Raw genomic sequence first — 24,577 nt, 5'->3', positions numbered from 1 at the left:
CAAAAACAAAGGACATTGGGCCAAATGAAAATGCTATTAAGCAGCAGGATGGCTATTTTTCTAATATGAGTGACGACAACAATAAGCTTAGAGAATATCGTGGGAGTAGCTTTAAATCTTAAGATACACTTCCGAAAGATTTTTATTTTGCAATAAATAAAAATTTGTTTAGTTTGGATTAATTTGAGCGACATGCATACAACTGGATATTTGATGTTATTTATATTAAACATATATATATTTATAATATTTAACAAATCGGACAAGGAAACATAAATCAAAATTTATAAATTAATTTTTTTCCATTTGAATTGAATAGAACTTTGAGTTTGTTAAAATAAAAATTTTAAATACCAATGTTTTGTTGCCACATTACATATTTTTATGAATCGTACTTTAAAGAATGTTATTTTAGTTCACTCATCAGATACTCACTTTCAATGAGAAAGAGTATATTAAGGAGCAACAGGCAGTCGTGAAATAAAAGGATTTCAAATACGAAGCAGTGCGAAGCAGCGAGAGAGTAAGAAAGAGAGGGAGGAGTGGGAAGGAATAGCCAATGGCAGGAGATATCCTTTGGTAGGGAAAGCCAGTGACCAATCGCAGGACAGCGAGGCAAACGAGATCAACAGGCTGTCATCCAAATACCTCCCTTACATCCCAACTAATTCGCCTGTGGGATTACTGTTAAATAAATACCCCATCTGGCCCGATAAAATCGCAGTTCCCCAGGGAAAACGACGAAAACCAAGATACGTACAGGAAGACATAAAAACCGAAAATGCTTGAAACTTATGTTAGTTTAAAGCCCGGCCCAAAAAATATCAAAAAAGCAAATCAGCCCCCCCCCCACCACCCTCCCTGCTCATTACACACTTGTTACAAGGGAATGGGGCAGAAGACTGAAGAGAGAAGAGAGTGAGAGAGGTCAATGAGCTTTGTACTCGTCTCGAGACTCTGAGAAATTTTGACAAAATACCGCTACATTGAATGGCTTTTGCACGTCGAATGTATCTGTATCTGTAGTGGTATCTATATCTGTATCGTGAGTGTTGAGTGTATTAACAAATATTGAGCAATAAGAATAAGAATTTCGGTTTCTTTTGGTCATGAGACAGACAGTTACAAAGCGGCTTTTGTTCCGGCACTCTCTTTTATATTGCTTTCCTTTTAAATCTGCGTCTAAAAATACATTTTTTGTAAGCTTTTATTTAGCTGTAAGCAACAGATAAATTTGTTTCAAAAGTGCATGTGCATACAAAAACACATTCATCTTTTCTCTTTGTTTGCATATATGCCTCTTTAGTTTACCTGTTGCGCTCTTAAAACGATCGCCTGGCTTTCTCTCTCTTTGTACTTTCTTTGCACTCTCTTCCGCTCTCTCTTTCTTTCAACCTCTCCGGGTTTTTTGGTGTGTTTTGATTCCTTCATTCTTGAGCTCTAAGAACGTTCGTTGACCTCGGAGAGTTGGGGCCTCCGCTTAGCGGTACTTCTCAACCTGTTTTCCCCCGCTCGCTCGCTCTCCGCAGCGTGTGTGGTGTGTGTGTGTGTGTGTGTTTGCCGTAGAAGTCTTCCTGTTTGCTCAGCGATTAAAGGTGCAACTGAGCGGGCTGTGATCCGATGACGGGCCCCAAAGATACACAGATACTTGTAGCACAACCACAGATACAACGTCACGGGTTTCGAGTCCCTGACTCTTTCGAGCACTATGAGTATCGGAGTAAGAGTCGGACTCTCGGACATGGCATCACATCCCATCTCTGATGAAATGCACGCATGACTCCACTGCCTTGTGTATCTGTTACCAGTCGATACAGGCCAACTTCCATTGCTCAAACTTATAAATCGATGAAATATTAAGCAACCTGAATGGATTTGTTATGAAGTTTCTTTTCGCATGCTAACTTAAAATTCTCTCTAAATTAATAAGCTAACAAATGACAAATGAAATACATTTATATTAACAGAGAGCACAACCAACATACTTTTAAAGGTATTGCTTTATTTATTTAATCTAAGGAACTACAAATGCTGTTTACAGCACATAAAAGATCCGTTAAATTAGCTAATAAAATAGTTGCCTTAGCTGAACATAAATAAAACCTACAATGTACATTTAAAACCATTTTTAGGAATACGATCAGACAATTTAAAGAAATATTTAAATGCAAATTAATAAACCATATCGTGGTCACCAATCATTGTATTTATGTCATCTAGGATATATTAGCTAGGATATCATGAGTCCTGTTAGGTACCTGAACTTAGTTGTGCTAAAGTTATGAGCCCAAAAGAGTAGGTATTAGTCACATTTCAAGATTAAGAAAACTTTGAGGTCACCAATGTTTGCGGTAATCCTTTCCTTTGTACATTTCAGCAAGATTTATAAGAAGGCAAATTTAATGTAATGCTGAGCTGATTGACAAAAATCGGACATAGGTAGGCGGGACTGTAGCTTTTCGGTTGCTGCGTGGATATTTTTGGGCAGTGATCACGCATTTAATTAGCAGGAATTTGTGGTGAGCGCCCCCTCTTGCAGGTGTGTTGGTGAGCGCGTGTGCTGAGGTGGGAACTTCTGGCAGCTCCTTTCTCCTTTCTCGGCTGAGCTTCTGCTTCTGCTTTTGCTTCTACTTCTGCTTCTGCTTCAGTATCTTTTTGGGCCTCGCTTGCTTTTCCGCTCGCCTCCGCACACTGGTTCCCGCCAGAGGATGATGATTCCGCCGCCGATGAAGAGGAGCCCCATGATGATGACCGCGATGCCGATCATGATCATCGGATGCAACGGGTCTTCGACTCGGTCTCTGCCCATTTAGTGTGCAATCGATTGTCCCCACGTCCAGTCCAGTCCACTCGGATTCTGGGCTCTCTCTCATCGGATCACTTCCAGTCCCGATTACGTTCGCCCGCCTTCCTGATCCGTTCCACCTCAACACCTTCATCATCACCTTCGCCGGCTAATTTGACCGTTTGAAAACCGTTTGATCCACCTCTGCGACTCGAACTAATTCGCGCATGAAACGATCATGATCATGATCTGGTCGAGTGAAGAGTTCAAAGCCTTGACATTGTTCCGATCGATCTGAGTGTGTGAATGAAAGTCCATATCCATTGATGAGGTCCGAGAACCTGGATAACATGCCAAGCACCATCAGAGGTTAGTGCATATAAGGGTTTTATAATCATAATTTATAGTTTTAGCCATTCTATTTTTTAAAAATACCTAATTTCTTAAATAACCACTTTATTTATATTTTATGGGCACATACCATCATAATATTTTTACATATTTTAGAAGATCTGGTGGTTTATTCTTTTACACATACACAATGAATGTTTAAGATCTTATGTTTCTTATGTTTACGGACATTTAATTCAATGCGGTTCATTAAAACTTAAAGCCAAATAAGCAAAACCAAAATAAAGGTATGTTTATGAATACAGTTTTAAGCATACAATTTATATACGTATAAATAAATCATTAAAATGAAAGGGGTCTCATTTTAATGGTTATATTAATTATCACTCTTTTAGTGATAGTGATTTATTTTCGTCCATTCGGATTAAAAATTTTCTCTGTCCAATATAGTTGAAACTTTAGCTTATTTTGTTACATCTGCCGAAGGTCTTTTGAGTCTGCCAGTTAAGTTTTGTAAAGCTAAAGCAAAGTTTCTTCGGCAATCAAAATAGTTCGGGTGATATTACGGCGCAGAAATCAGCCTTGCCTGGCTATAACCGACTAATGGAATCATTAAGCTGACTGAAAAAAAAAAAACCTAATTGATTATAAAAGGCAACGGCTTTCAATAGCCGCAAACAAATGGATGGGATATGCAGTCAAGCTGCAAGACATGCAATGCCTTGCTGCTGGGTTTCCGATTCTAGCCAAAAGATTTTACCACATCTTCAAGGCAGCGCCAAGAACAACAGTAATGGCCAACTGTTGCCTCATCGACAGTGGGGCTGCAATAAACCAGTTGGAAGTCGCAGCTAATCTTGCAACACAGTTGCGCAACAAAGAATCCGAGGCAACGGTACTAACGTGTTTGCTGTTTGCTGTTTCTGCCGCTGCTGCCGCTGCTGCTGCTGTGGATATATGCTCGGCTCGGCTCTTTTCTTTTCTTTTCTTTTCTTTGCTGTTCTTTGCTGTTCTTTTCTGTTCGTTATTTTCTTGGCAATCAACTCTGAGCCAGTTGCGTGTAACAGGTTTTTCCTCTTGAATAACTGGGACTTTCTTACGGGACTTTTTTCGGAGAGTTTCTGCAGAAAACAGGTTAGAATCGGCACAGACTTGCAATAGATGAGGCAACACCGACACAAGAAGTTTACAACGGTGAGGCACACATTTTCACGTTAGAACCAACGGTGTTTTAGCCAAGTTTAGCTGCAAGTCGCTGGCAGAACCAGTTAGCTCTTGATTGTTGTTGCGCAAGCGGCAGCTGAAAGCAGCGCAAAATAAATCTAACATGATTCAAGCAACGGAAAAACATGAAATATTAATGCCGATGCTTGACTCTTGGCTCCGACTACGAATCCGCATCCGAAACCACCGTAACGGTGGTCTATTGGTTCGCCTTCATCGGCCCTAAAACCAAGACACCTCCCCCCCTAATGATGGCTCCGCTCCGCTTCGATCCGATCCGAAGCGATCTGATCTGTTAGGCGGGCGCCCAGTTAGGCGATTAGTCCAAATTCGCGCTGGCGGTTGGGCAATGCCCGAGAGTTGTTCTCCCTTTTTTTGAGCAATCACTTGGGGGTCATTGTGGCCATAGCTGTTCTTCGATTTATTTTTACCGAATTTCGGCTACTTTTTTGGCCACGGCGAGGCTTAATTACAGAACTTGAAACTGGATAAATTCTGCTTCTAAAATTCTGTTGGATACCATTTTTCAGAGGTTTTAGTTCTATGAATTAAATGCTAAATAGCAATAATATGTCTTTAATGGTACTTGCTTTGTTATTGTACTTATTTAATAACACAAATATGCTTAACTTTCCATTGTTGCTCACTTACTAATTTAAAAACAAATTTTGAACTCTTATTTTATTTAAATAAATTGATCCATATTTTAGTTGAAATTAAGTAAATGAATAAAAACTTTTATGTGAAGCGCATAAATTTATTTAAATGAATATTATATTTCGGTACTTTAAAAAAAAGCTAAATAAATAAGTATTTTTGAAAAGTTAATTTTTTTAACATGTTAAATTAAAAAATCTATCTTCACAAGGAAAGTTATGGTATTAAACTTTCCTTGCGGAGATAGATTTTGTATTTTAACATGTAAAAACTTAAAAATAAATACTATAATCGTTTTAATGAATAAATTAAAGTAATAAAAAGTAAAAAAACCTTTAAGAAAAAATTTTAAAAAAATACATGACAGTTAAAAACGTTGTATTATTATAACCAATGACAAACATGACCTCGAGTTCAAGCAAAAACTTCGATTAATCTTCTTATTGTGTTTAAAACACGTTCAAAATCTGCCGCCCTTAATATTTTCACCTGAGGCGTGCAGAAATTTCCCGTGACTGTTTTCCACCACGACGGGAATTTCCCTGGCAGTGAACCAAGCCCCCTCCCCACGCAAAGGTTAAGGGTGGAAAAGCTGCGCAACAACGTTCGCCTGTGCTCGTTTTCCTTCGTGTTGTGGCTTCCAGTTTTTCCTGGCTATGCACTTGGCATTATGCCTACTAACCCTATTTTCGCAGCAATTCGCAGCGAGTCCCATTTTTCAACTTGCATGCGGATACACACACGCACACACACCACACACACAGAGACACATACTCGGATTTTCCCAGAAACTGAGGCGCAACCCCCATGAAACAGAAAGTTTGTGCAGCGGCAGAACGAACTGTGTTTGTGGCACTCGAATTTGGGACACATTCCTGTAAAGGACGCAGCTCCGGTCAGCTGCTGTTCGACACCAAAAAGAAGCCAATAGAAAAACGCGCGCGGTGCAGTTAGCCCTTAACTTCTGAAAGTGAAAATAAAATACTACAGATACAGTGGCAAATGCGGTGACCCAACCACAAGTGGAATAAACCATACAGTGTACTAAAACAAGTATAGTATATACTTGGAAGGGTCAAAATATCCTTTGGCAAAATCGGAAAAGGGAAAGCTGCAGCAGTGCTCCTGTTTGGCAAATATTGATTGGCAAATGTGTTGCTGAAAAATCGATTATTAAAGCCACTTTCCACACACAGCTGGTGGTTGTTGTTGTTGTTGTTGCAAGGATGGAGGTGGTTTCAGGGGTGGCGGCGGTGGTTGCATAGGCGAGGGTTGCGTGCCGCAATGTGGGAAATCAACAGCAGCAACATTGGCACATCCAGAGGCACACTTCCAACTGTTTTGACGTGGTCGAGTTCCAATGGCGCTGGCTCCACCGAATGCTGCAGCGCAGCCTTGCAGCCATCCAGCGGCGACGCGTTGCATGTGCAGCAGCAACAGCAACAGCAGCAACAGCAGCAGCATGAACAGCAGCATGAACAGCAACAGCAACAGCAACAGCAGCAACAACAGCAACAGCAGCAGCAGGATACGAAAACGAGGATGACAACGACCACAGGCAACCGCGGAGGACACAGATACAGAAACACAGGCACGGTCACCGATACACAGCAACAATTGCTGCACAATAGCCAGGCAACTGCAGCATATTTTGGCTGTTAAAAACAAAATAAAACTAGAGAAAACCAAAAGACAAACTCTAAAACCAATACAAATTGAAACCATTAAGTTATAACTCAAACCAAATGCATCGCACAAAGTTACGTTAAGTATACGACGCGTATTTCCAGCTGCAAAGCGAACCAAAACGAACCGAACGAAACCAAACCAAACCAAACCAAACCAAACCAAACGAAACGAAACGCACAGGTGCATCTGCACACCCCACTACGCCCCTGAAAAAAACCCCCCTTTCGTCGCTCAACCCCCTCAGCCCCCTTCATTGGCCCAACCCCTGTGGGGTATCTACACCAATTGACAAGCAATCGAGGCAATGCAGAATGAATCAACTTATTTAGTCGACAACTTTTAAGTGCACTTTCGTAAGGCTGATTTTGAATTTATTTCGATGTTGTGCTTCTACACCCCCCAAAAACAAAACGAAAAACAACCCAAAAACAATCCAAAAACAACCCAAAAACAACCCGAAAGACCAACGAGCAACAAAGAGCAATGAACCAAGTGAAAGTGTGAGAGTGAGTGTTTAGTGTTTAGTGCGTAAGCCAAAGCGGAAGAAGAATATTTGCCAGCACTTGTTTAGAAACGGCCGCCACAACGGATAGGCCCAGAGATCTCCTGCTGATACAGCAGGCCAAGTCCGCCGGCGGCAGCAAATCCTCGAACGGCGGCGGACCCACATACATTGGTACCGATGCGGCCACAGCAGCGGCGGTGGCCAATTTGCGCAGCAAGGTGCCCTCCATCTCGATAATACCGCTGCCCGTCAACACCACCATTGTGGCGCGAAGTGGTGGTGCCGGTGGTGCCGGTGGTGCTGCTACTACTGCTGGTGGTGGCTGTGCCCTGCCCCAGTTGATCCAGTCGGCGAGGAGTGTGTCCATGTCCAGCAAGTCCACGGCCACATCGCCACCCTTGACGTTCATATCGGAGGCAGCGGGTGCATCGGGAGCGCCTGCCCTGGCCCTATTGCCACGCCCCCAGCAGCAGCATCAGTACCAGCAGACCGACAAGTGCACAGTCCTCAAACTGGACGTCCTAAAGGCGCAGCAGACCGGCAACAGCGGCAGCAGCAGCAACAGCAACAGCAACAGCACGTACTTGCAGATTGAGCAGCAGCTGAGCGAATTGGAGGCCGCCGACGAGGAGGAGGAGAACATGGCCAGCCTGCTGGGCAGTGCGCCGCCCGCCCAGATCCTGGCCAATCAGCCGATCATCGTGAAGATCGAGCCCACGCAATCCTTTCACATTGTGGACGAGGGCGACACACGGGTGCTGAGTCTGCCGCTCAGCGATGCCGACAAGCTGGGTGCCAGTTGGATAGACCTCAAGGACATAGCCGGCCTGCAGGCGGGCGGCGGAGCCACCTTGCTGGACGTTTGCTTCGAGCAGGCCAACGAGGAGGGCACCATCATAGCCACCGTCAAGTCGGACATGGAAAACGAACTCGAGGCTGAGCTGGAGGCGGAGGGCGAGCCGGAGGATGAGACTGAGCCGGAGCTGGAGCCAGAGCCACCGGCAGCCAAGCGATTGGCCACCGGCATGTCAGCGTTACAGTCGCGGCCACAACAGCAGCAGCAGCAACTGCAGCAACAACAGCAGCAGCAGCAGCAGCAGCAGGTGAAATTCCTGTCGGATCCACCAGCTTTGGCCCGTTCCAGCAGCTTCAGCAGTCTCAGCAGCTTCAGCAGCATCAGCAATATCAGCTCAGTGTGCAAGAACATGACCAGCAACACCAGCCAGGAAGGCAACCTGAAGCGGTCCAAGGAGCGAACGCCACCGCCCATGCCGCCGTTGACCGCACATAAGCCCGCAGCAACATCAACAGCAACATCAGCGACACCGGCAACAGCAACTGCAACAGCAACAGCAACGGCCAGCACATCAACCACATCGGCCAGGGAAAATAGCGGTCACCACGGCAGCAGCGGCAATGGAGCTATGACAGGTACATTTTATTGAAATGGGATTCAATTGAATACATTATTATAAACATAGTTTAGATTTCAATTTAAAAATTTGTAAGGGCTAATTATACAATTAATTCCTGGTTTTAACTAAAAACTTAGAGAGTTCTCTTAAATGAAGGTTTGAATAGATTGGGAATTCTGTTTATATAATTAATAATAATATGTTTAAAGACAGGTTTACTAACTAAATGAATGTGTATGTCTATCAAAATATGAATAGTTAAGACTAGCTTCTGGTATTAACTATCTGCTAGAACCAGCTAACTCACTAAGAGCATTTTTTTCCGTATTACCTGTCTGCGTCAATAGTTTTTGCCTGTAACACACATTTAGGAATTGCCATTAACTACCATGAGTGATAGTGGCAAATATTTGAAAGATCTTAAGTCAAGGATTCCTCAAATGATGGGTTCACACCCCATAAAACTCAGCCAGCGACTGTATCGCAAAGAATTCCACTTGTTGCAACAGCATAAGAACAACAGTCGGCTAGCCACAGTGAGCACTCACCCAGAGCGACCACTGACGATCAGCGATAATTCAGATAATCGTACACATATATTCCCCTAGCCAAACTCCCGACCCCCAAGAATCCGAGATATGCAAATGAACGCTGGCCCATTGCGCAAGCATCCCAGGCAGCGGCAATTAACAGGCTGACACATCAGCAACACATCAGCGACAGCAGCAACACCAAGACAGCAGCAACTGCAACAACAGGTGTACAGTGTACAGTGTACACACCCCATGCTAAAAAGAATTTCAATTTACAAGCCTCGATTTATTGGCTATTCACCTTTGTGTGGCTGCAGCAACAGCAGCAGCAGCAGCAACAACAATTAAGCTTCGGGCATGTGTCCCACTTTCCATAGTAAACAACATACAGCAGCAACACCCCAACAGCAACACCAACACCAACACCAACAGCAACACCAACAGCAACAGCAACAAAAACATGTTTTGACATACTAAATAAGCCGCTGCTAGGCTGACTAGCTTTTGGCCAAGTCTAGATGGTGTTCTTTATCATTAGGTTCTGTTAGCTGTTTTTGCGATTCTCGCTGCCTCGGCATATTCGCTTTACTGCTGTTGCGGCACACCAGCAACACCAAGAGCAACAGCAACAACAACAGCAACAGCAACAGCAGAAGCAGAAGCAACACCACCGCTGTTCTTCCTCTTGGCTCATATTTTTACCGTAGCACGAACCTTAGCGGTAAAATCGTCAACTACAAACTATACAGTTAACTGAATGAAATCTCCAACGGAGTGAGCAGGACGGCCTGAGAGCGAAACTCAGGCCAAAGCGTAACTGGCTAGAACAGAATTAACGTTTATACACTGATAAAAAAAGCGAACAAAGGTTCAACAAAATTTTATAAAATATTTCCATAAAATACCAAACTGATCTCATATACTTTTAAAATAACTATAGTTTTAAAAACCCACTGATAACTTTTAGAAGCAACAAAGTTGAATTGAAAATATCAAACCGAAAACATTAAAGGATGAAACAAAAGTTGAGATCAAAGGACTTTTTTTTCATATTTTAGAGATCTTTTTATACTTTTGGTTAAAGGATTCCAATATATTAAAGTATTAATCTAGTTTATTGAAAAATAAGACCAATTAGATTTAAAGTTATAATTCTTATGATCAGGGCATAATTTTCTCTGTGATTTTCGTTTTGCAGATGTTTTACAGATAAATGTAGATGTTCATTAGAGCAAAGATAAGTATCAAAATATGTAGTTTCTAGAAGGTCGATAAAATATGAACAAAGCTTTGGGAAAATTTCATATTTAATGATTGAAAGAAATGTTAGGTAGATTGACCTTTAGTTACATAAATAAGAGAGTTATGTAGTTATATTATAAAGTATTTTAAAGGTATTGTTTTCAGTGCATGCTGTCAAGCAAAGAACGGGATCAAGCCGAGGGGGCGGCTAAGCTGAAAAATTGATTTGGCAGCGCCTCGGGCCAGCGACTCGATTCTGCTCCCTCGGCTCGGTTCACTTGATGACTACAAATGAGTGTCAGGCACTGACACGACTTCTCATGCAGAAGCCCTACAGTTTCGGCCAAGATTGATCTATATTTTATAGTCTCTGTTGATATCTGTGCGCTGTGGGCCACCGTATCCACATACACGGCTCATTAGCAGGCTGGGGCGGTGGCCAAAACGTCGGTTTTTTTGGGCTCGTGATTGATGATCGAGGCGATGAATCGTTACCTAATTGCTGTACCCACTAAAACAAAACATAAGCTCCACAGAATCGATCACAGATTTGTTTTGAGACAATCTGCTCTCCCAATTCCAGAAGCTAACTGATCGATCTCTTCTATGATATACATTCCTTTACAATTCCCAAATGTCTTGAGGCTATACAAACTGTTTCTGTAGCTGTGCGTCATAAAATAAAAAAGTTTTTACAAATTCAAGCACAATATACACTAAGAAAAACATTTCTTACCAAGTCAAAAATAAGGCCCAAAATGAAATAGAAGCCAACTCAATATGAATCATTTTTTGTTATTTTAAAATGTTCCTAATGTGAAAGCCATTTAGAGGGTAATAATATTGAAAGGATTTAAAAAAAATTTAAACAATTAATGATACAGAAACCATTTTGTTAAAAACAACTTATTTTTCATATCAAGGCAATTTTAAATTTATTGATTTTTACTTACCCGTCACGTGAAATTTTCAAAATGATTTAAATGAGTTTTGAAAACCCGTTCAGAGCCCTCTAACAGGGGAATGTATTCACAAGCGGATTTGACAATGATTAGCCCACATAATGGTAGTTGGCAAAAAAAATGTAAAACTAAAAACATAAAGGTTTTCTTCATCCGAACCTTTCTGCAGATGAGGCGACCCTGAACGTGGTCGATGGACTTTGCCAGTCCGCCGTTGTCGCCGTCGTCGAAGATGTCGCAATCTCGGGGATTACGAGATATATCTGCGCCATTGGGACTCGCACTATCACTTTTGCGAAGGGGTATGTGGCGGGGCTCATTTTTATTGTTGTAATTTCCTATATGAATCGGAGCCAGGTTCATTATAATTTGGTTGGACAACGCTTTGCATTTTATGCATGAATCTTCTGCTTATTGGCCGGTCGTTTGGGCCTGGATCCGTGGCTATTAGCCAGGTCAGCGCCGCATGAGATTTCGTCTCCAATCGAGCGTGGCGAAGTTTCATTATCATATTTTCGATTTTGCCAAACTTCATCGATATTGCCTGGCGATTTCGTAACCAACTCATCTCTTTCGCGTCTATTCAAAATGCGGTTTATGCTCCGCTCACATGTATCTTTGTATCTGCGAGATGCAGAGTTAATGGATTTAGTATCTGGCGTCAACGAAAATACATAAATTAACTTTAGCGAAATATTAATTTATATCTTGAGCAAAGTTGACTTGTTTCTTTTTCGTTTTCAACATTTACATGGAAATTTACTTTTTTATTTTGATTTTTTTGGTTTGCTTTTCATTTTGGCAAACTTCGAAAGCAAATTGCCAAATGACTTAAACTTATTTTAACATTTTTAATTGGCCAGCAAACTCCGTGTGCAGTTCACCTTGACTGTCCGGTGATTTTTTTCTGGCTTTTTGCATTTTTTGCAAACATAATGGCTTGAATATTTATAAAATTAATAAAAATAGATGCATAAAAACTCATCTGTTTTGGTATTTAACCCAGTTAATTTTTCTGCATTAACCAGAACCAGACATCTTTTATAAAATTGACTAACTGGTGTAGCTGGTGCGACGAACGATTTTTAAGACACCCAAACTATTTTTTTATGTAAAAAACTTAACTTTAATTATTCACAGCAACAGTTTTTTCATATAACGATATGATTGAAGACTTTGTTAAACACAAATTATAATGATTAGTTGTATCTTTTATATAATCTATTTCGGAATATGTACCTTACCTACATTTTATATATTTATTTAAGTACTCCTTGTCTGATACCCCATTTTAAGATACCCATTACTAAATTCCCTGTTAAAAAAGCTTGCCTACCTTATGGCGCACTTTACAATTATTAGCTAGCTCATATGAAAATTTTCTAAAAATTATACTGTAATTACAGTTGCTCGGTATAGTCATTAACAGGACTTAAATATCTTGAGATGTATCAACATTTACGTTCAAGCATCGTTTGGCATTAGGGCATATGCCTTACTAATTTTATAAAATTTTGGTATTACAAGCAAGTCAATCATTCAACGCTTGTTGACAGGACTCGCGTAGTTTAATTTAGGGCCAACTTCCACTTCCGCCCCGAAAAAGTATTTGAAACAATTGGCCAAAAGCAAAAAAAGTGCAATTAAATAGATGGCAATTCAACTGCAGTGCAAATATTTTGGCCTAAAAAGCAATTGACCTGCTAATTGAAGGCGCTTCCTTAAAAAAGCTCTCGCTCTCTTTTGGGTAAAGAGAAATTGTGGGGCTCAAAGAGAGAGAGAGAGAGAGAGAGCGAGCGCCTCCGCGATAACAGCTGATTATGCCCCACACTCTCTTTCGGGCGAACGGTTGCCATAGCGAATGAACGGCCCAAAGCGGACGTCGCAAAAGGGGAAGGGGTGGAGTGGAGGGGGGTTGGGGCAGCGAACTGAAGAAGAAGTCATCGGCACAGAGACACATATACCCACTTCTCTCTCTCGCTCTCCTGTGCGCTCCCACTCTCTTTGGGGGAGCGGGAGCTCAGCTGCCGCATTGCCGCCGCTGCGCTGCCGGCGTCGCTGCCGCCGCACGACGACAACGAACAGTCGATAACATTTTGCGGCACTTTTCAGCTACACCTCGAATTGAGCGTTTCGCGGCGGCGGGTTACGATGCGTGGCGCGTTGTATCTTTATTATTAATTATTTGTTGTTGTTGTTTATACTCTGTACCGTTTTATTTCCCATCGCTCGCGTCCGCGTCCGTGTGTGCGTTTGTGTGTGTGCGTGTGCCTATGCGTTTTGACCCCCACGCCCCTCTCCAGAAAAAAAAAAAAAACGCCTCACCACCCCCCCACTCTGCCGAGAAATCGAACCCCCAAAAAGTAAAAATTACTAAAAAAGGCAAAACTACGAGACGCGAGTGTGTGCTAGTGTGTTGAAGCCAAAATACATCAAATACAAAATACAAATTAAAGCCTTGCAACATGCGGCGGCTGATGAAGTTTGTTCGGTTTCAGATCAAAACAAAATCATAGGATATATCGCTATATATACAGTACCAGTCAATCAATCAATATCGTGTGCATTCAAATTCCACATCGTGCCTAAAACTGCAACTGCAATTACGCGCGCCCTCTCTAAACAAAAAACGGAAACGGAAGTGCCAGTGACGTAATACTCCCTAAAAAAAAAAACCCTGGAGAATCCCTCCCACATCCTCATCCTCCTCGATTGTGCAACAAAAACAAAGCCAATTTCTGTGTATGTGTACGATCGATGTGTGCTCAAGTGTGTGTGTGCCGCAAGGATATCAAAATATTATTAACCAAATGAAAATTAACCGAAAATCCATCAGGAAAATCCCTCATCGCAACACGACGAAAGCAGGCTTCGTCGCTCGCAAATTGGATAATTTATTGGAATAATCTATTTGCCTCTAATTGGATAGCTAGCCACCAGTTTTCGGATATATCACACGATCGGGGATTTAATGATTGGGAAATAGAAATTTATGACATCGTTTAGGCTTGCTTGTTTTTATATATGTATATTTTGCCTATTCGGGGTTTATTAAGTACACGTGTCTAACACTTGAACTACTTAATGCAAAGCGATGCAATTTTATAGAATAGTTGCATTCCTTTTAGGCTTTTGCTTTAGGGTTTGTCATCTACAATTTGGAAACTTCATTAAAGTAATTTTTAAAACTGCAGTATTTACCCAACTTGGACTAGGTTCTATAGATTCTAAAAGATAAAACACATTAACCTACCTTTAATAGAACATCTATTCCATTTGGAATTTTATTCTGTGATTTTAAGAACTAAGTAACAACGTTTCTTTGCCAGTATAGGACGTCAACATTTTCAACAATTTATCTTCTGACTTCTAATGATTCCCATTTTTGCATTTTGTTCTTTTAAATTTGATTACTTAAAGTCAAGTTTTGTGGATATCGGCTATAACATTTGGCTAGCTTGTTTGGCGTCCCCCATATACATAGGTAATAGTTTCCCCCAATTAACAACCCCTTTTCTAGCAACTATTGCCAACTGTCAGTTGAAAGCTTTTCGCAATTTTTCATAGTGTTCCCAGTATCTGTTACTTGGTGCTTCTGGGTCCATTGTCTTTGCCGTTCTTCTCCATCCTCCGTGCAGATCTTAGAAGCCCGAATCTCAGGGCACAAAGCACGAGATGCTATGCCCTTTTCTTGTCCACAGTTTCTAGACCCTTTGTTGCCGCTGCAGTTTTGTGTCTGTGTCCATTGTGGCAACTTATGATTATCAACAATTGTTATTGTTGTCGTTAGAAGCAGTTAGAGGCGGCAGTACGAGTACTTGCACCGACTTTTCAGTTCAGGCGAGTTCAGAGCAGAGCAAAGTCGGTCGTCGCCAGCACCACCCACTCTGCGCTTCCTTTTCCGCCTGCTGCCACTGCTCCCTGGCCTTTTTAGTCGACTGTTTGCATTACCGTTAGTGGAACAACATTGCTAAGCACACACACACACACATACTGGCACACTCCATGTGTCGCCCCATAAGTGTGCCACCCCAGCAACAACAACAACTGGTGCTGCACGAAGAAAATTGTGTTGTTTTCATCTATTCCTGGGGATACATTTTAGCAGTTCAAGCACTTTTAACAAAGAAATCGCAAATGCATATGATATTTTAATAGCCAAATATCCTAGATTACTTAAATCTGTCTTAGTAAAATTGGAGTAATGATCTCCGACATAAACATTAAACAGCATATTTAAAATCTTTTATATGATCAGCATATTATTTATGATCTTATGACCCATTAATGAATTATTTTCCAAAACAAAATTTGGATCTCATTGTAACTTAGCTTCAAATAATGTTTATAAATCATATTTTTTTTTAACCACTGCTTTGGAATAAGTAAGAACTAAAATAATTTCAATAAAGATAATAAGTATTTTAAAACTTAAGTTGTTGATGTAAAAATTAATTTAAGATTCTAGATGATCCCTTAGTCTTAAATATTTTTCCGTAGCATTGCAGTCTGTTAAAAATAAGTTCTTAAAATGAAACACATGAGATTAAGCGATCTTAAAGATAGGGTCTTGATAGCGGAATGGGATCTCAAGAGATTACCAAATTTAGGAGCATTTCGTATGGCTTTTCTGGCCGTGTAGAAGCGGAAAACAGCCTAAGCAGAAGTCCCAGGCGGAAAAGTGGGGGCAGCGGCAGAGCCCACCCATAGGTCATTGGTCTTTTTCGTCGGCGTCAACGTACTGCGACGGCAACAGCAACAGCAGCAACAACAACAGCACAGCAGCAACAGCCCAAGCAGCGCTGCAACTGCGTCGCCGGCAGCGCTGCCTTGTAAACTTTGTCGTCTGCTTTGCTGTCGCTCTGTTGCTGTTGTAACTGTAACCGCCTTCGGCTTCTGCCGCCTCCCTCCTGCCCCACCCCCTTTCACCGCCTCTCTCCGCTCTCTCTGTCCTTCTCTTTCGCTCTGCTTCATCATCGGCTTGACCGGCTCGTTAGCTTTAGTACCGTTAGTAAGTTCGTTGTCGCTGCGAGAGAATTTTTCATTTCCACTGTGGGGCTATTCATTTTCATTTTCTTTTCAGCGTTTTCTTTGCGCTTTGTCTATATGTAAATTTCTCGCCCGCTCTTCGTCTCCGTCTCTCTCTTCTTGCCCTCTCTCTCTCCGTTTCTGAGCTGGCACAATTTCAGTGTTGTTGCTGTCGCTTTGGTGACGTATTTTATATGTCTGCCAGAGGCTTCCGCATGGCCACCCAAAAGCCACCCTCAAACCACCAACAAAGTGATTACACTCCCCCAAAACCCCCCTTTGGCCACCCCAACAAAAAAAAAGAGGGAAAAGTAAAAATGTTTTTATATTCATTGGGTTTGCCGGCTCGTTTGTCGCTCATTTTCTATGTGTGTGTGTGTTTGAGCTTTGGGTCATAGAACTTTTTTCTATGTTTACACACACACACACACACACACACACAGGAACACACCCACTATGCTTGGCGACGAGATTTATGCGCTGCATTTCAGAGTTTTTACCCATTAGCCCCACAACCACCCCCCACCCGAAAACCCCACCGTCTGTCTGGGCACCCTTAAATCCCATTTCTGTATCGATTTTCCATGTTCATGTCCATATAGTCATCAGTAGCCTAAGGGAGTTGCCAACCGAAAAAAGGGAGAGCTACGGGTTATACTTTATGGTTTGGGGGTTCGGCACAGTTCCTGAATTGCGATGCCTGCACAGGGAAAATGTGGGATTGCACTGGACATGATGTTATACGATACTTTATATCATTTACTATATCTGTGGGCTTAAACATGTCATTTGCCCTTTCGCACTGAGTTCGCAGAAACAAATATTATACGTTTATATTTATTGAATGTATTCCCTGAGTTCGATGAGGTCCTAGAATAATTATGAATTTATAGGCAAGATCATGTCATGTGTATTCTGATAAGTAAATTAAAATATTACAACTATAAATTTTGATTTCTGATTGAAGTACAATTAAATTTAAATATGGTATAAATTTTCTGAAAATAATGAAAATGTAATAAAGAGCGCCACACACACTCTCGGGCATACATAGATCAAACGATCTTTGTTTATAGAGCTATCAAAGATCGTTTGACTTATGTATCGATTTCCCCACTTGCAGACATCATTCCCGTGCAATATGCTGAATGCCATGATTTGGCCATGGCTGACAGAGCGTAGCAAAAGTATTTACATAACTGGCCAAACCATTTTGTACATCAAAGTGTTCAAGCTAAGGGCCTAATTAAACCATATTGAAAAACAGATGAACGTTTCCAAGGCAGCGACAGTTCGAATCGATGAGAAACAGATTGCGCCTAAATGTCTTCCGGAATTAATTGTCGTGAAATTTTCGTATTTTTGGAAATTTTGATTTGGAATCAAGCAAAACAGAGAAATCGACAAAACAATGAGCATAGCAACAACAAAAGTAGCAGCAGCAGCAACAGCAATAGCAACAAAGAAACCAACAGCAGCAGCAGCAACAGCAACAACAACAACAGCAACAAGCAACACAATAAAAATCACAGTAACCGAAGAAGCAGCAGCAGCAACAACGCAGTGAAAGTGATAAAGCAGCAACAGCAGCAAAAACAACAACTGCCCAAAGCAACCAAAAACAAAAACTACAATAGCAATAACAATAGCAGCAACAGCAACAATCTGCACATACTGCAAAAGGGTTAAAGTTGGTCGTTCGATTTAAATAGATATTATCAAATCATAGAAAATTGCTTTAAATAAACGATAACGATAGATAACTAAACCAGTTTAATACATACGCGAACAAGTGTCTTATTAAAAAATAGTTTAATAAACGAAAAAACAATAATTAAGCGGCAGCAACAACATATAACATCAGATCCAACAACATCAACAATTTAGTACCTACAGGCCTGACAACGTTAGATCATTATATACATACATATAGATATATAGCAATATACAACAAACAAAATATATATACATAAATATATATCGATTGGCAAGCCCCCTCACACCGCCCCCGCCCCCGTCTCACAAAACACCCACACACACTGTGATAATTCTTGATTCACACTGAATGCGAAAAGCGCTGAAAATTCATTCATAAAAGCATCCACGGACAAGCTTAACACAAGCCACAAAACATACATAAGTAAAGACCAAGTGCAATAAGACGATTGGCTAATACCATTTGAACCGAAGGGCAGCTATATAAAGTATATATATCTATATATTAAATATTGTATACAACGTTTTACATATTTACAAAAAACGCAAAAAAAAAAAAACTAAACTAAGCTAAACCTAAGCGAAATTCGAATTCATTCAACTGCAAAAAGAGCAGCCAGATTGCGCATACGCCGCGTATGGCAGTCTGTGTGAGTGCCCGTGTTCATCAGCGGTTGCACCAACTGATACCAAGTGTACATAACTATAACTATAACTATTTCACCAATCAACTGCAGCGGCAAAACCAACAACAACAGCAAACGTTACAAACGTCACCAAAGCTTCGCATTTCCCATTAATAATTATGTATACGCAACGTATGTTTGACATGTGGAGCAGCGTCACTTCGAAACTGGAAGCACACGCAAACAACCTCGGTCAAAGCAACGTCCAATCGCCAGCGGGACAAAACAACTCCAGCGGTTCCATCAAAGGTAAACCAAACTAATTTAAACTCTTTAATTACGTTGAAATTGTCCTGAGAGGAAAAATAGCAAAAAACTATATAAAAAATAGGGAAATATTTAATACATTTTTTTTAGAAAAACCAAACGAATAAATAAACTTATTAAAATAACCTAAGAGAATGGTATTAATTGTTATGGAACTGGTAGATATATTTATTTATAAAATATTTTTTTTTCTTAATTGTTTTTTAAATAAGAACACATATAAAAAATTTAAACTTTCACAAATTGACTAGAAAAATACAATACAATCAACATTGAAAAAGCGGATCTACAATTTTACTTGAGGTTAAATGAAAATTAATAACAATCATAACAATCTGTGCATTTGTAAGAGTTTTATGGATAGGTTATGCCTTTACGGATAAAAGTAAAAGTTGTGCACTATGAAAAAAAGTTATTACTTAAGCCACCGTTTTATAGTGGATATAAAATAAGTGCTAGTTCCGCCTTCATAGAGATTATATAATGTATTTGCAGACTCTGATACACTGATATAAGTCCTTTGGGAAGTCAATTTTTTGGCTATTATTCAGATATTCCAAAGGCAGCAAGTGAAGTAAGCGACAAGTGTGAACTTTCATCCCGCTAAAAGTAACAAGAGAATTGCACAAAACAGCAAAAGCAAAATAAAGTATAAATTTTAATGAAATCCAGTTAAGTTGCTGGTTTTATGTGGCAGAGTGGAGTCACTCAGTCAGTCAGTCAGTTGGTCCCGAAATGAGTTGCTGCTCTTTTTCGTTATTTTTGTATTTTCGTTGGCTTGGCAGTGAAAGTCACTTGGGTTTCTCAACAACAGCAACAGAAATTATTTAAGGGAAATCCATGAAATTCGTAAATGAAGAAAGACAGCCAAATGAATATTACGAAACCCACTTGCGCGTGTTTGCGTTTGTATGCGAGGGGCCTGTTGCCTTTTTGCATTGACAATTCAACTAATTCGAAAAGGCAATCAGAGAACAGGAAAGAGACGGCTGCAGACCCTTTCTTCTTCGCTGCTGCCAAAGATACAAAGATACAAATTGTATATATAACTGGGCCGTCATAAAAAGCGTACAGCAGGAGATCATAATAAAATAAAATGAAAAAGAAACTTGCGAATTAAAATTCGCGCGCTAGTCATAAAAACCTACATATATACGTATATATGCGATATTGTAATGCCAACAAAGTTTCAACAAGCCATATAAATAAATTACTATGCGAGTATGAATTTCTAGTTTGTTTGTATTGGATAATTAGCTTATTTCATTGTATTTTACAGTTATTTTGCAGATTTGTATTTTTTGCTCTTCACAATTGACTTAATTGTGTTTTTGGCACTATTAATTCGGCGGAAAAAAAGAAACTTAGGCAGTTTAAATAAAATAAAAGGTCTTGGATATTAATGATACACTCAAGATACATATCTTTAAGTCTGATAAACGGAATATCCGGGTCTGTGCAAGTAAGATTCCTTCTGTTACCTTATATGTGTAAAAGAGATCTCATGGAGCTTTGCAAGATTTAAGAAATCTTAAACTATACTGACAAAGGAACATTTTTGAAAAGCTGCTAAAAGTAATATTTTCATATACTTCTTCAATAAATTTTATTTTCTTGAATGGGGAATAGTAGCTTAGCTTTGGTAAGTTTAGTTTAAATTTATTTCCATTTACGAATTTCCTCAAGCTCATTCTTAGCTTCGACTTCATGAATTTATGATTCACTCCTTTTTAGGACTGAAAGCCTAGGAAATAAAGTTAAGAACTAAATTAATACGTTTTTAATTGGGGTGCTTTGACCCCTTAGCGGGTCAGCTGCGAATGCAATTAAGGTTTGGGTCGGGAACATGGAGGATATTATTTCTAACATAAATCTTAATCACTGGCAGCAATCTATACCCTGGTTTTCGAAGTTGCGTGTAAGTAATTAAGTTAACTGCATGGGGGTCGAAGGAGGGACTCTGTTTTTTTGACCGCTGGTCACTGTTACTTTTGGCATGCAATTTGCCTTTATGACTTCCGCAAAATCAACTTTTATTTCATTATTGAAATTTTCACTTTTTGCTGCTGCTACTGCGTTTCACTGTTGTTTTTTCGCCTTTCCTTTTGTGAAACAAATAGAAACGTAGGCAAAGTGAAAGAAAGAAATTTTGCGGCGCAAACAGTAAGCGTCCAAAAACGAAATTTAAAAAGCGAAAGAGTTGACAACGTTGGCCCTTGGAAAAAGAGGGAAGAGAGAAGTGGCAACAATAAAAAATATTCAAAAAAGCCATACCGAAAAAGTTTTGGTATAGTGAAATGCTGCTGTTGCCTTAGCTGATTGTGTAGTCCGCTCACAGACACATGCGTATCAAATAAAACAAAATGAAATGTGTGGAAAAAAAGCGACCCATGCAGGCCCAAGCCCAAACCGGCCCCGCCCCCTATCCCCCCAACGCCCCTGCGAGATAGTGCGAACGCCCGTTTAACACTCGAAACAAACGAAAAACCAAAAACTATGAAGCTACAAAATTTCTGACAACCTGAGAGAGTGTCCGTGTGGGCAGAGGCGTAGAATGGGGCTCATCTATGGGGTTTTGGAAATCCAAAGATGTCCAAGTACTAGTAAAAAAAAAGTATAATTTGATACTTGTAGTTTAATTTAATAAAAACATTTATTTAATTTTAAGTAAATGAATTAACTCAATGAAATTTGATTTTTAAAATTGATGTGCCTAATTTCAGAAACTAAAAAAAAAAATTTTAAATAACTAATTTTTACACTTTTTAGTTATTCAGAATAAAGAACAGTATTATTAATATCATTATTATTTTTGTTTTTTAAATTTGTCTGTTAATTAAAATATGTATATATAGTCAGGGGCTAACTCCCCAAAAGCCCCCTCAAAACGTCCCTTTGTATGAGTAGTGTTTTTTCCTGTGTATCTGTGTGAGAAGCGCCAAAGCACACAGTCATACACTCACAATCATCATTGCCAGCGTCAACATAGTAAAAGTCTAAAATCGAGGAAAAAATTATTTTCGGCGGTCATTCAACTCGCACGCACGCACACTTACGCACTTTTTGATAGAGCAAATTGGGGAGAGAGTGGCAGAGCGGGAGAGTGGGAGAACGGGCGAGAGTGCGTGAGAGCGGCGCGTTCGTTGACTGTTATGCGGGAGCGTGCGTCGACGTCGACTGCGACGACGGCAGCGCTGCCCACGCCACGCACATTACAACATCCAACACAAAAAAAAAAACCAAAAAAATTAAAAACACAACAAACAATGGGCCTTACTTTCTATGGCTTTTTCCACTTCTCCCCCATTTCTATTTCTCTTTTCAAACAAACTAAAATTATTATTTATGCAGTCAAAGTTTTGGAGCCATAAATACAAACCAGAGAGAGAGGAAGAGAGAAATTCTGTTGCCCACTTCTTTGTTTGACAATTATTGCGTGAATTTCCACGATTACGACTTCTATCGCTCATGTAAATGCCGTTTTAATTGCCCGGCGTAGAAAAGTCGCCGAACTTTTGACTTCCTTTCTGGGAGGCCGTTAACTTCTTCGATTAAGCAAAGATGATAAAAGTTTATAAATAGGATTTTACTAGTGCGAAGCTAAGTAATGATAAGTTATTAAACAATTTTAGGGAACTTAGTTAAAAATCTCTTTAAACTAGGGAACAATAAAGGTGTACCTAAAATTAATACAAATAATTACAAGTAAAGAAATGGTTCTTTTTTGGCTACAATGATCGGTAACAAAGTGCTTAAAGTGTTTTTTAAATAAGAAATACAAGTATATGTGAATATAAATTCAAGATCATTAAAAAAAAGGAATAGGCCACCTAATCGCTATAAAAATATTTAAAAGTGCAATGAAATAAGAAAATAGTTGTTGGAATAGTATCCATTGAGGGTTTTGTATTTAAGAGTTATATGAATCTATTGAACTAAAACAATTAACTGTTTTTTATGAGTTTTAATTAATTAAATAGATTATAAATATATAAATTTATAGCGCACGCATGTTAATGATATAAAATTTGAGCTTAACAAGGGTAATGTCAATAGCAATAAAAATCCTTAAAAATATTGTTAGTTCTGACTTTTCAAATTGTTATAAAATTTGTTTCACTTTTTTTCAAGCCACAGAAAATCTTTGGCATACACATTTCTTCCAAAATTCCCATTATTTGACAGATGTTGGAAATAAATATGGTCGCACTTAAACTTTTGAAACACAGCGAGCATTTTCAGACATCTTTTCTTTTCGAAAAAAAACCTAAATTTGGCATGGAATTTCCCATCAATTCCCACCCCCATATATCCATACAGTTTCCGTATGTGGAGCATGCAAATATTTTGAAATATTCTGGTCTGTCTGCTGGAAGCAAATAGAGTAATGTGTTCTTTTTCCCTGGTGCTGTTATTGTTCCCGAAAAGTTCATTCGCTTATGTCCTAGAAAACTATGAAATGCAGAAACCACATATTTATTTATTCTGATAATTTATGGAAACTTACAAGAGTGTGGCCAAAAAGCCAGCCAAATAGATGAGTGAACAGGCGCTGAGTTCAACGACCTCGGTTAAACATAATCGTCCAGATAGTGACACGAAACATTTACAGATATTTGTCAGACCCATAACCCAACCCATCGAAATGTCTAAGAGATATCAATCGATCCAAAAGAAGATATGGCATATTGATTCAGCGGTGCGCTTAAAGTTTGGCTTCCTTTCATTTTATAGATAGTTACATGTTAATTTTCGGACAATGATCAACGACAGAGATGGAACAGTCGCTATCTCTTTGTCTTTCTCGGGTAACTATTGTAGTTCGAGCCTTACGTATAAGTACGGCAAAAAAAAAAACTTTTTACATATACACGAGATAAGCTTAACCACAGAATGTGTGTCATAAGGCCACCACAACTTCAATGCTATATACCAAAGCTATAGACAAGACATCAAAATAGAATACTAGACTTGAGTGGCGAACGAAAACTAGAAAGTTCTATAGTTAAAGGCGATGTAATTCTCCGGGCGATACTGATACTTTACGGCGTTGCAAAACATTTCATAGAAAAGACTACATAGAGCAAAACTCCTTAAACACGAAGAGATCTAGAGTACTTAAAACTTATTTTATGTAATTGGGCATGCTGAAAATTCTATCCTACTTCTGACTTATTTTAAAATCAAGTATTCAAAAAATGTTTGTTATTTTAGGAAGGACAAAATTTTAAATAAATCTCTTAAAAAGCTATATATAACAAAAAAAATGCATTAATATTTTAGGCTTAATTTTTTTTTTTTTTCGGAATTTGACTTCCATTTATTTTTATGTTCTGATTAATATTAAATTATTAAAAATTAAGTATTTTACTACACTTAGAACTTTTATTAATTTACAAAACTTTTCTCTAAATTGTAGATTTTTAGATTAAATAGGTGCATTAATTTACAACCTTTAAAATTTAACTCTCGGTATTATTAGGTTAATTGCAGTTTCTCGAATGTGAAAATATGCAC

The 24,577-nt window shown here is 39.5% G+C and overlaps 3 protein-coding genes across 7 annotated transcripts in view; all 3 read left to right on the top strand.

The window, feature by feature from the left end:
• The first annotated feature begins 2,822 nt into the window (after positions 1-2,822).
• Positions 2,823-24,577, top strand: part of LOC128256024 (probable nuclear hormone receptor HR3) — a 34,656-nt gene continuing 12,901 nt past the window's right edge. Inside the window, exon 1 of one of the 4 annotated variants that reach the window (XM_052986026.1) lies at positions 2,823-3,154. In XM_052986026.1, coding sequence (XP_052841986.1) covers positions 3,112-3,154 — 43 coding nt within the window. In that variant the 5' untranslated portion in view covers positions 2,823-3,111. Of the gene's footprint in view, positions 3,155-7,280; positions 8,643-18,902; positions 19,043-24,577 lie in introns of those variants that run through there. The other 3 variants (XM_052986024.1, XM_052986023.1, XM_052986025.1) reach the window with 3 other exon arrangements.
• Positions 5,854-7,243, top strand: LOC128256026 (putative uncharacterized protein DDB_G0294196). Its single transcript, XM_052986027.1, has one exon. The coding sequence runs from the start codon at positions 6,302-6,304 to the stop codon at positions 6,677-6,679; it is 378 nt and encodes a 125-aa protein (XP_052841987.1). The 5' UTR covers positions 5,854-6,301; the 3' UTR covers positions 6,680-7,243.
• Positions 13,470-18,087, top strand: LOC128256027 (putative uncharacterized protein DDB_G0283051). 2 transcript variants are annotated; one of them, XM_052986030.1, is made up of 2 exons: positions 13,470-14,015; positions 17,515-18,087. In XM_052986030.1, the coding sequence occupies exon 2, from the start codon at positions 17,715-17,717 to the stop codon at positions 18,078-18,080; it is 366 nt and encodes a 121-aa protein (XP_052841990.1). In that variant the 5' UTR covers positions 13,470-14,015; positions 17,515-17,714; the 3' UTR covers positions 18,081-18,087. The 2 variants fall into 2 exon arrangements, with proteins under 2 accessions (XP_052841990.1, XP_052841988.1); XM_052986028.1 differs by having other exon boundaries at positions 13,470-14,105.

Source organism: Drosophila gunungcola (assembly GCF_025200985.1).
Source record: "Drosophila gunungcola strain Sukarami chromosome 2R unlocalized genomic scaffold, Dgunungcola_SK_2 000013F, whole genome shotgun sequence".
In the NCBI taxonomy this organism is placed as follows: Eukaryota; Metazoa; Arthropoda; class Insecta; order Diptera; family Drosophilidae; genus Drosophila; species Drosophila gunungcola.
Note: the sequence above shows the minus strand (reverse complement) of the source record. Positions and strands in the feature narration are given on the sequence as shown.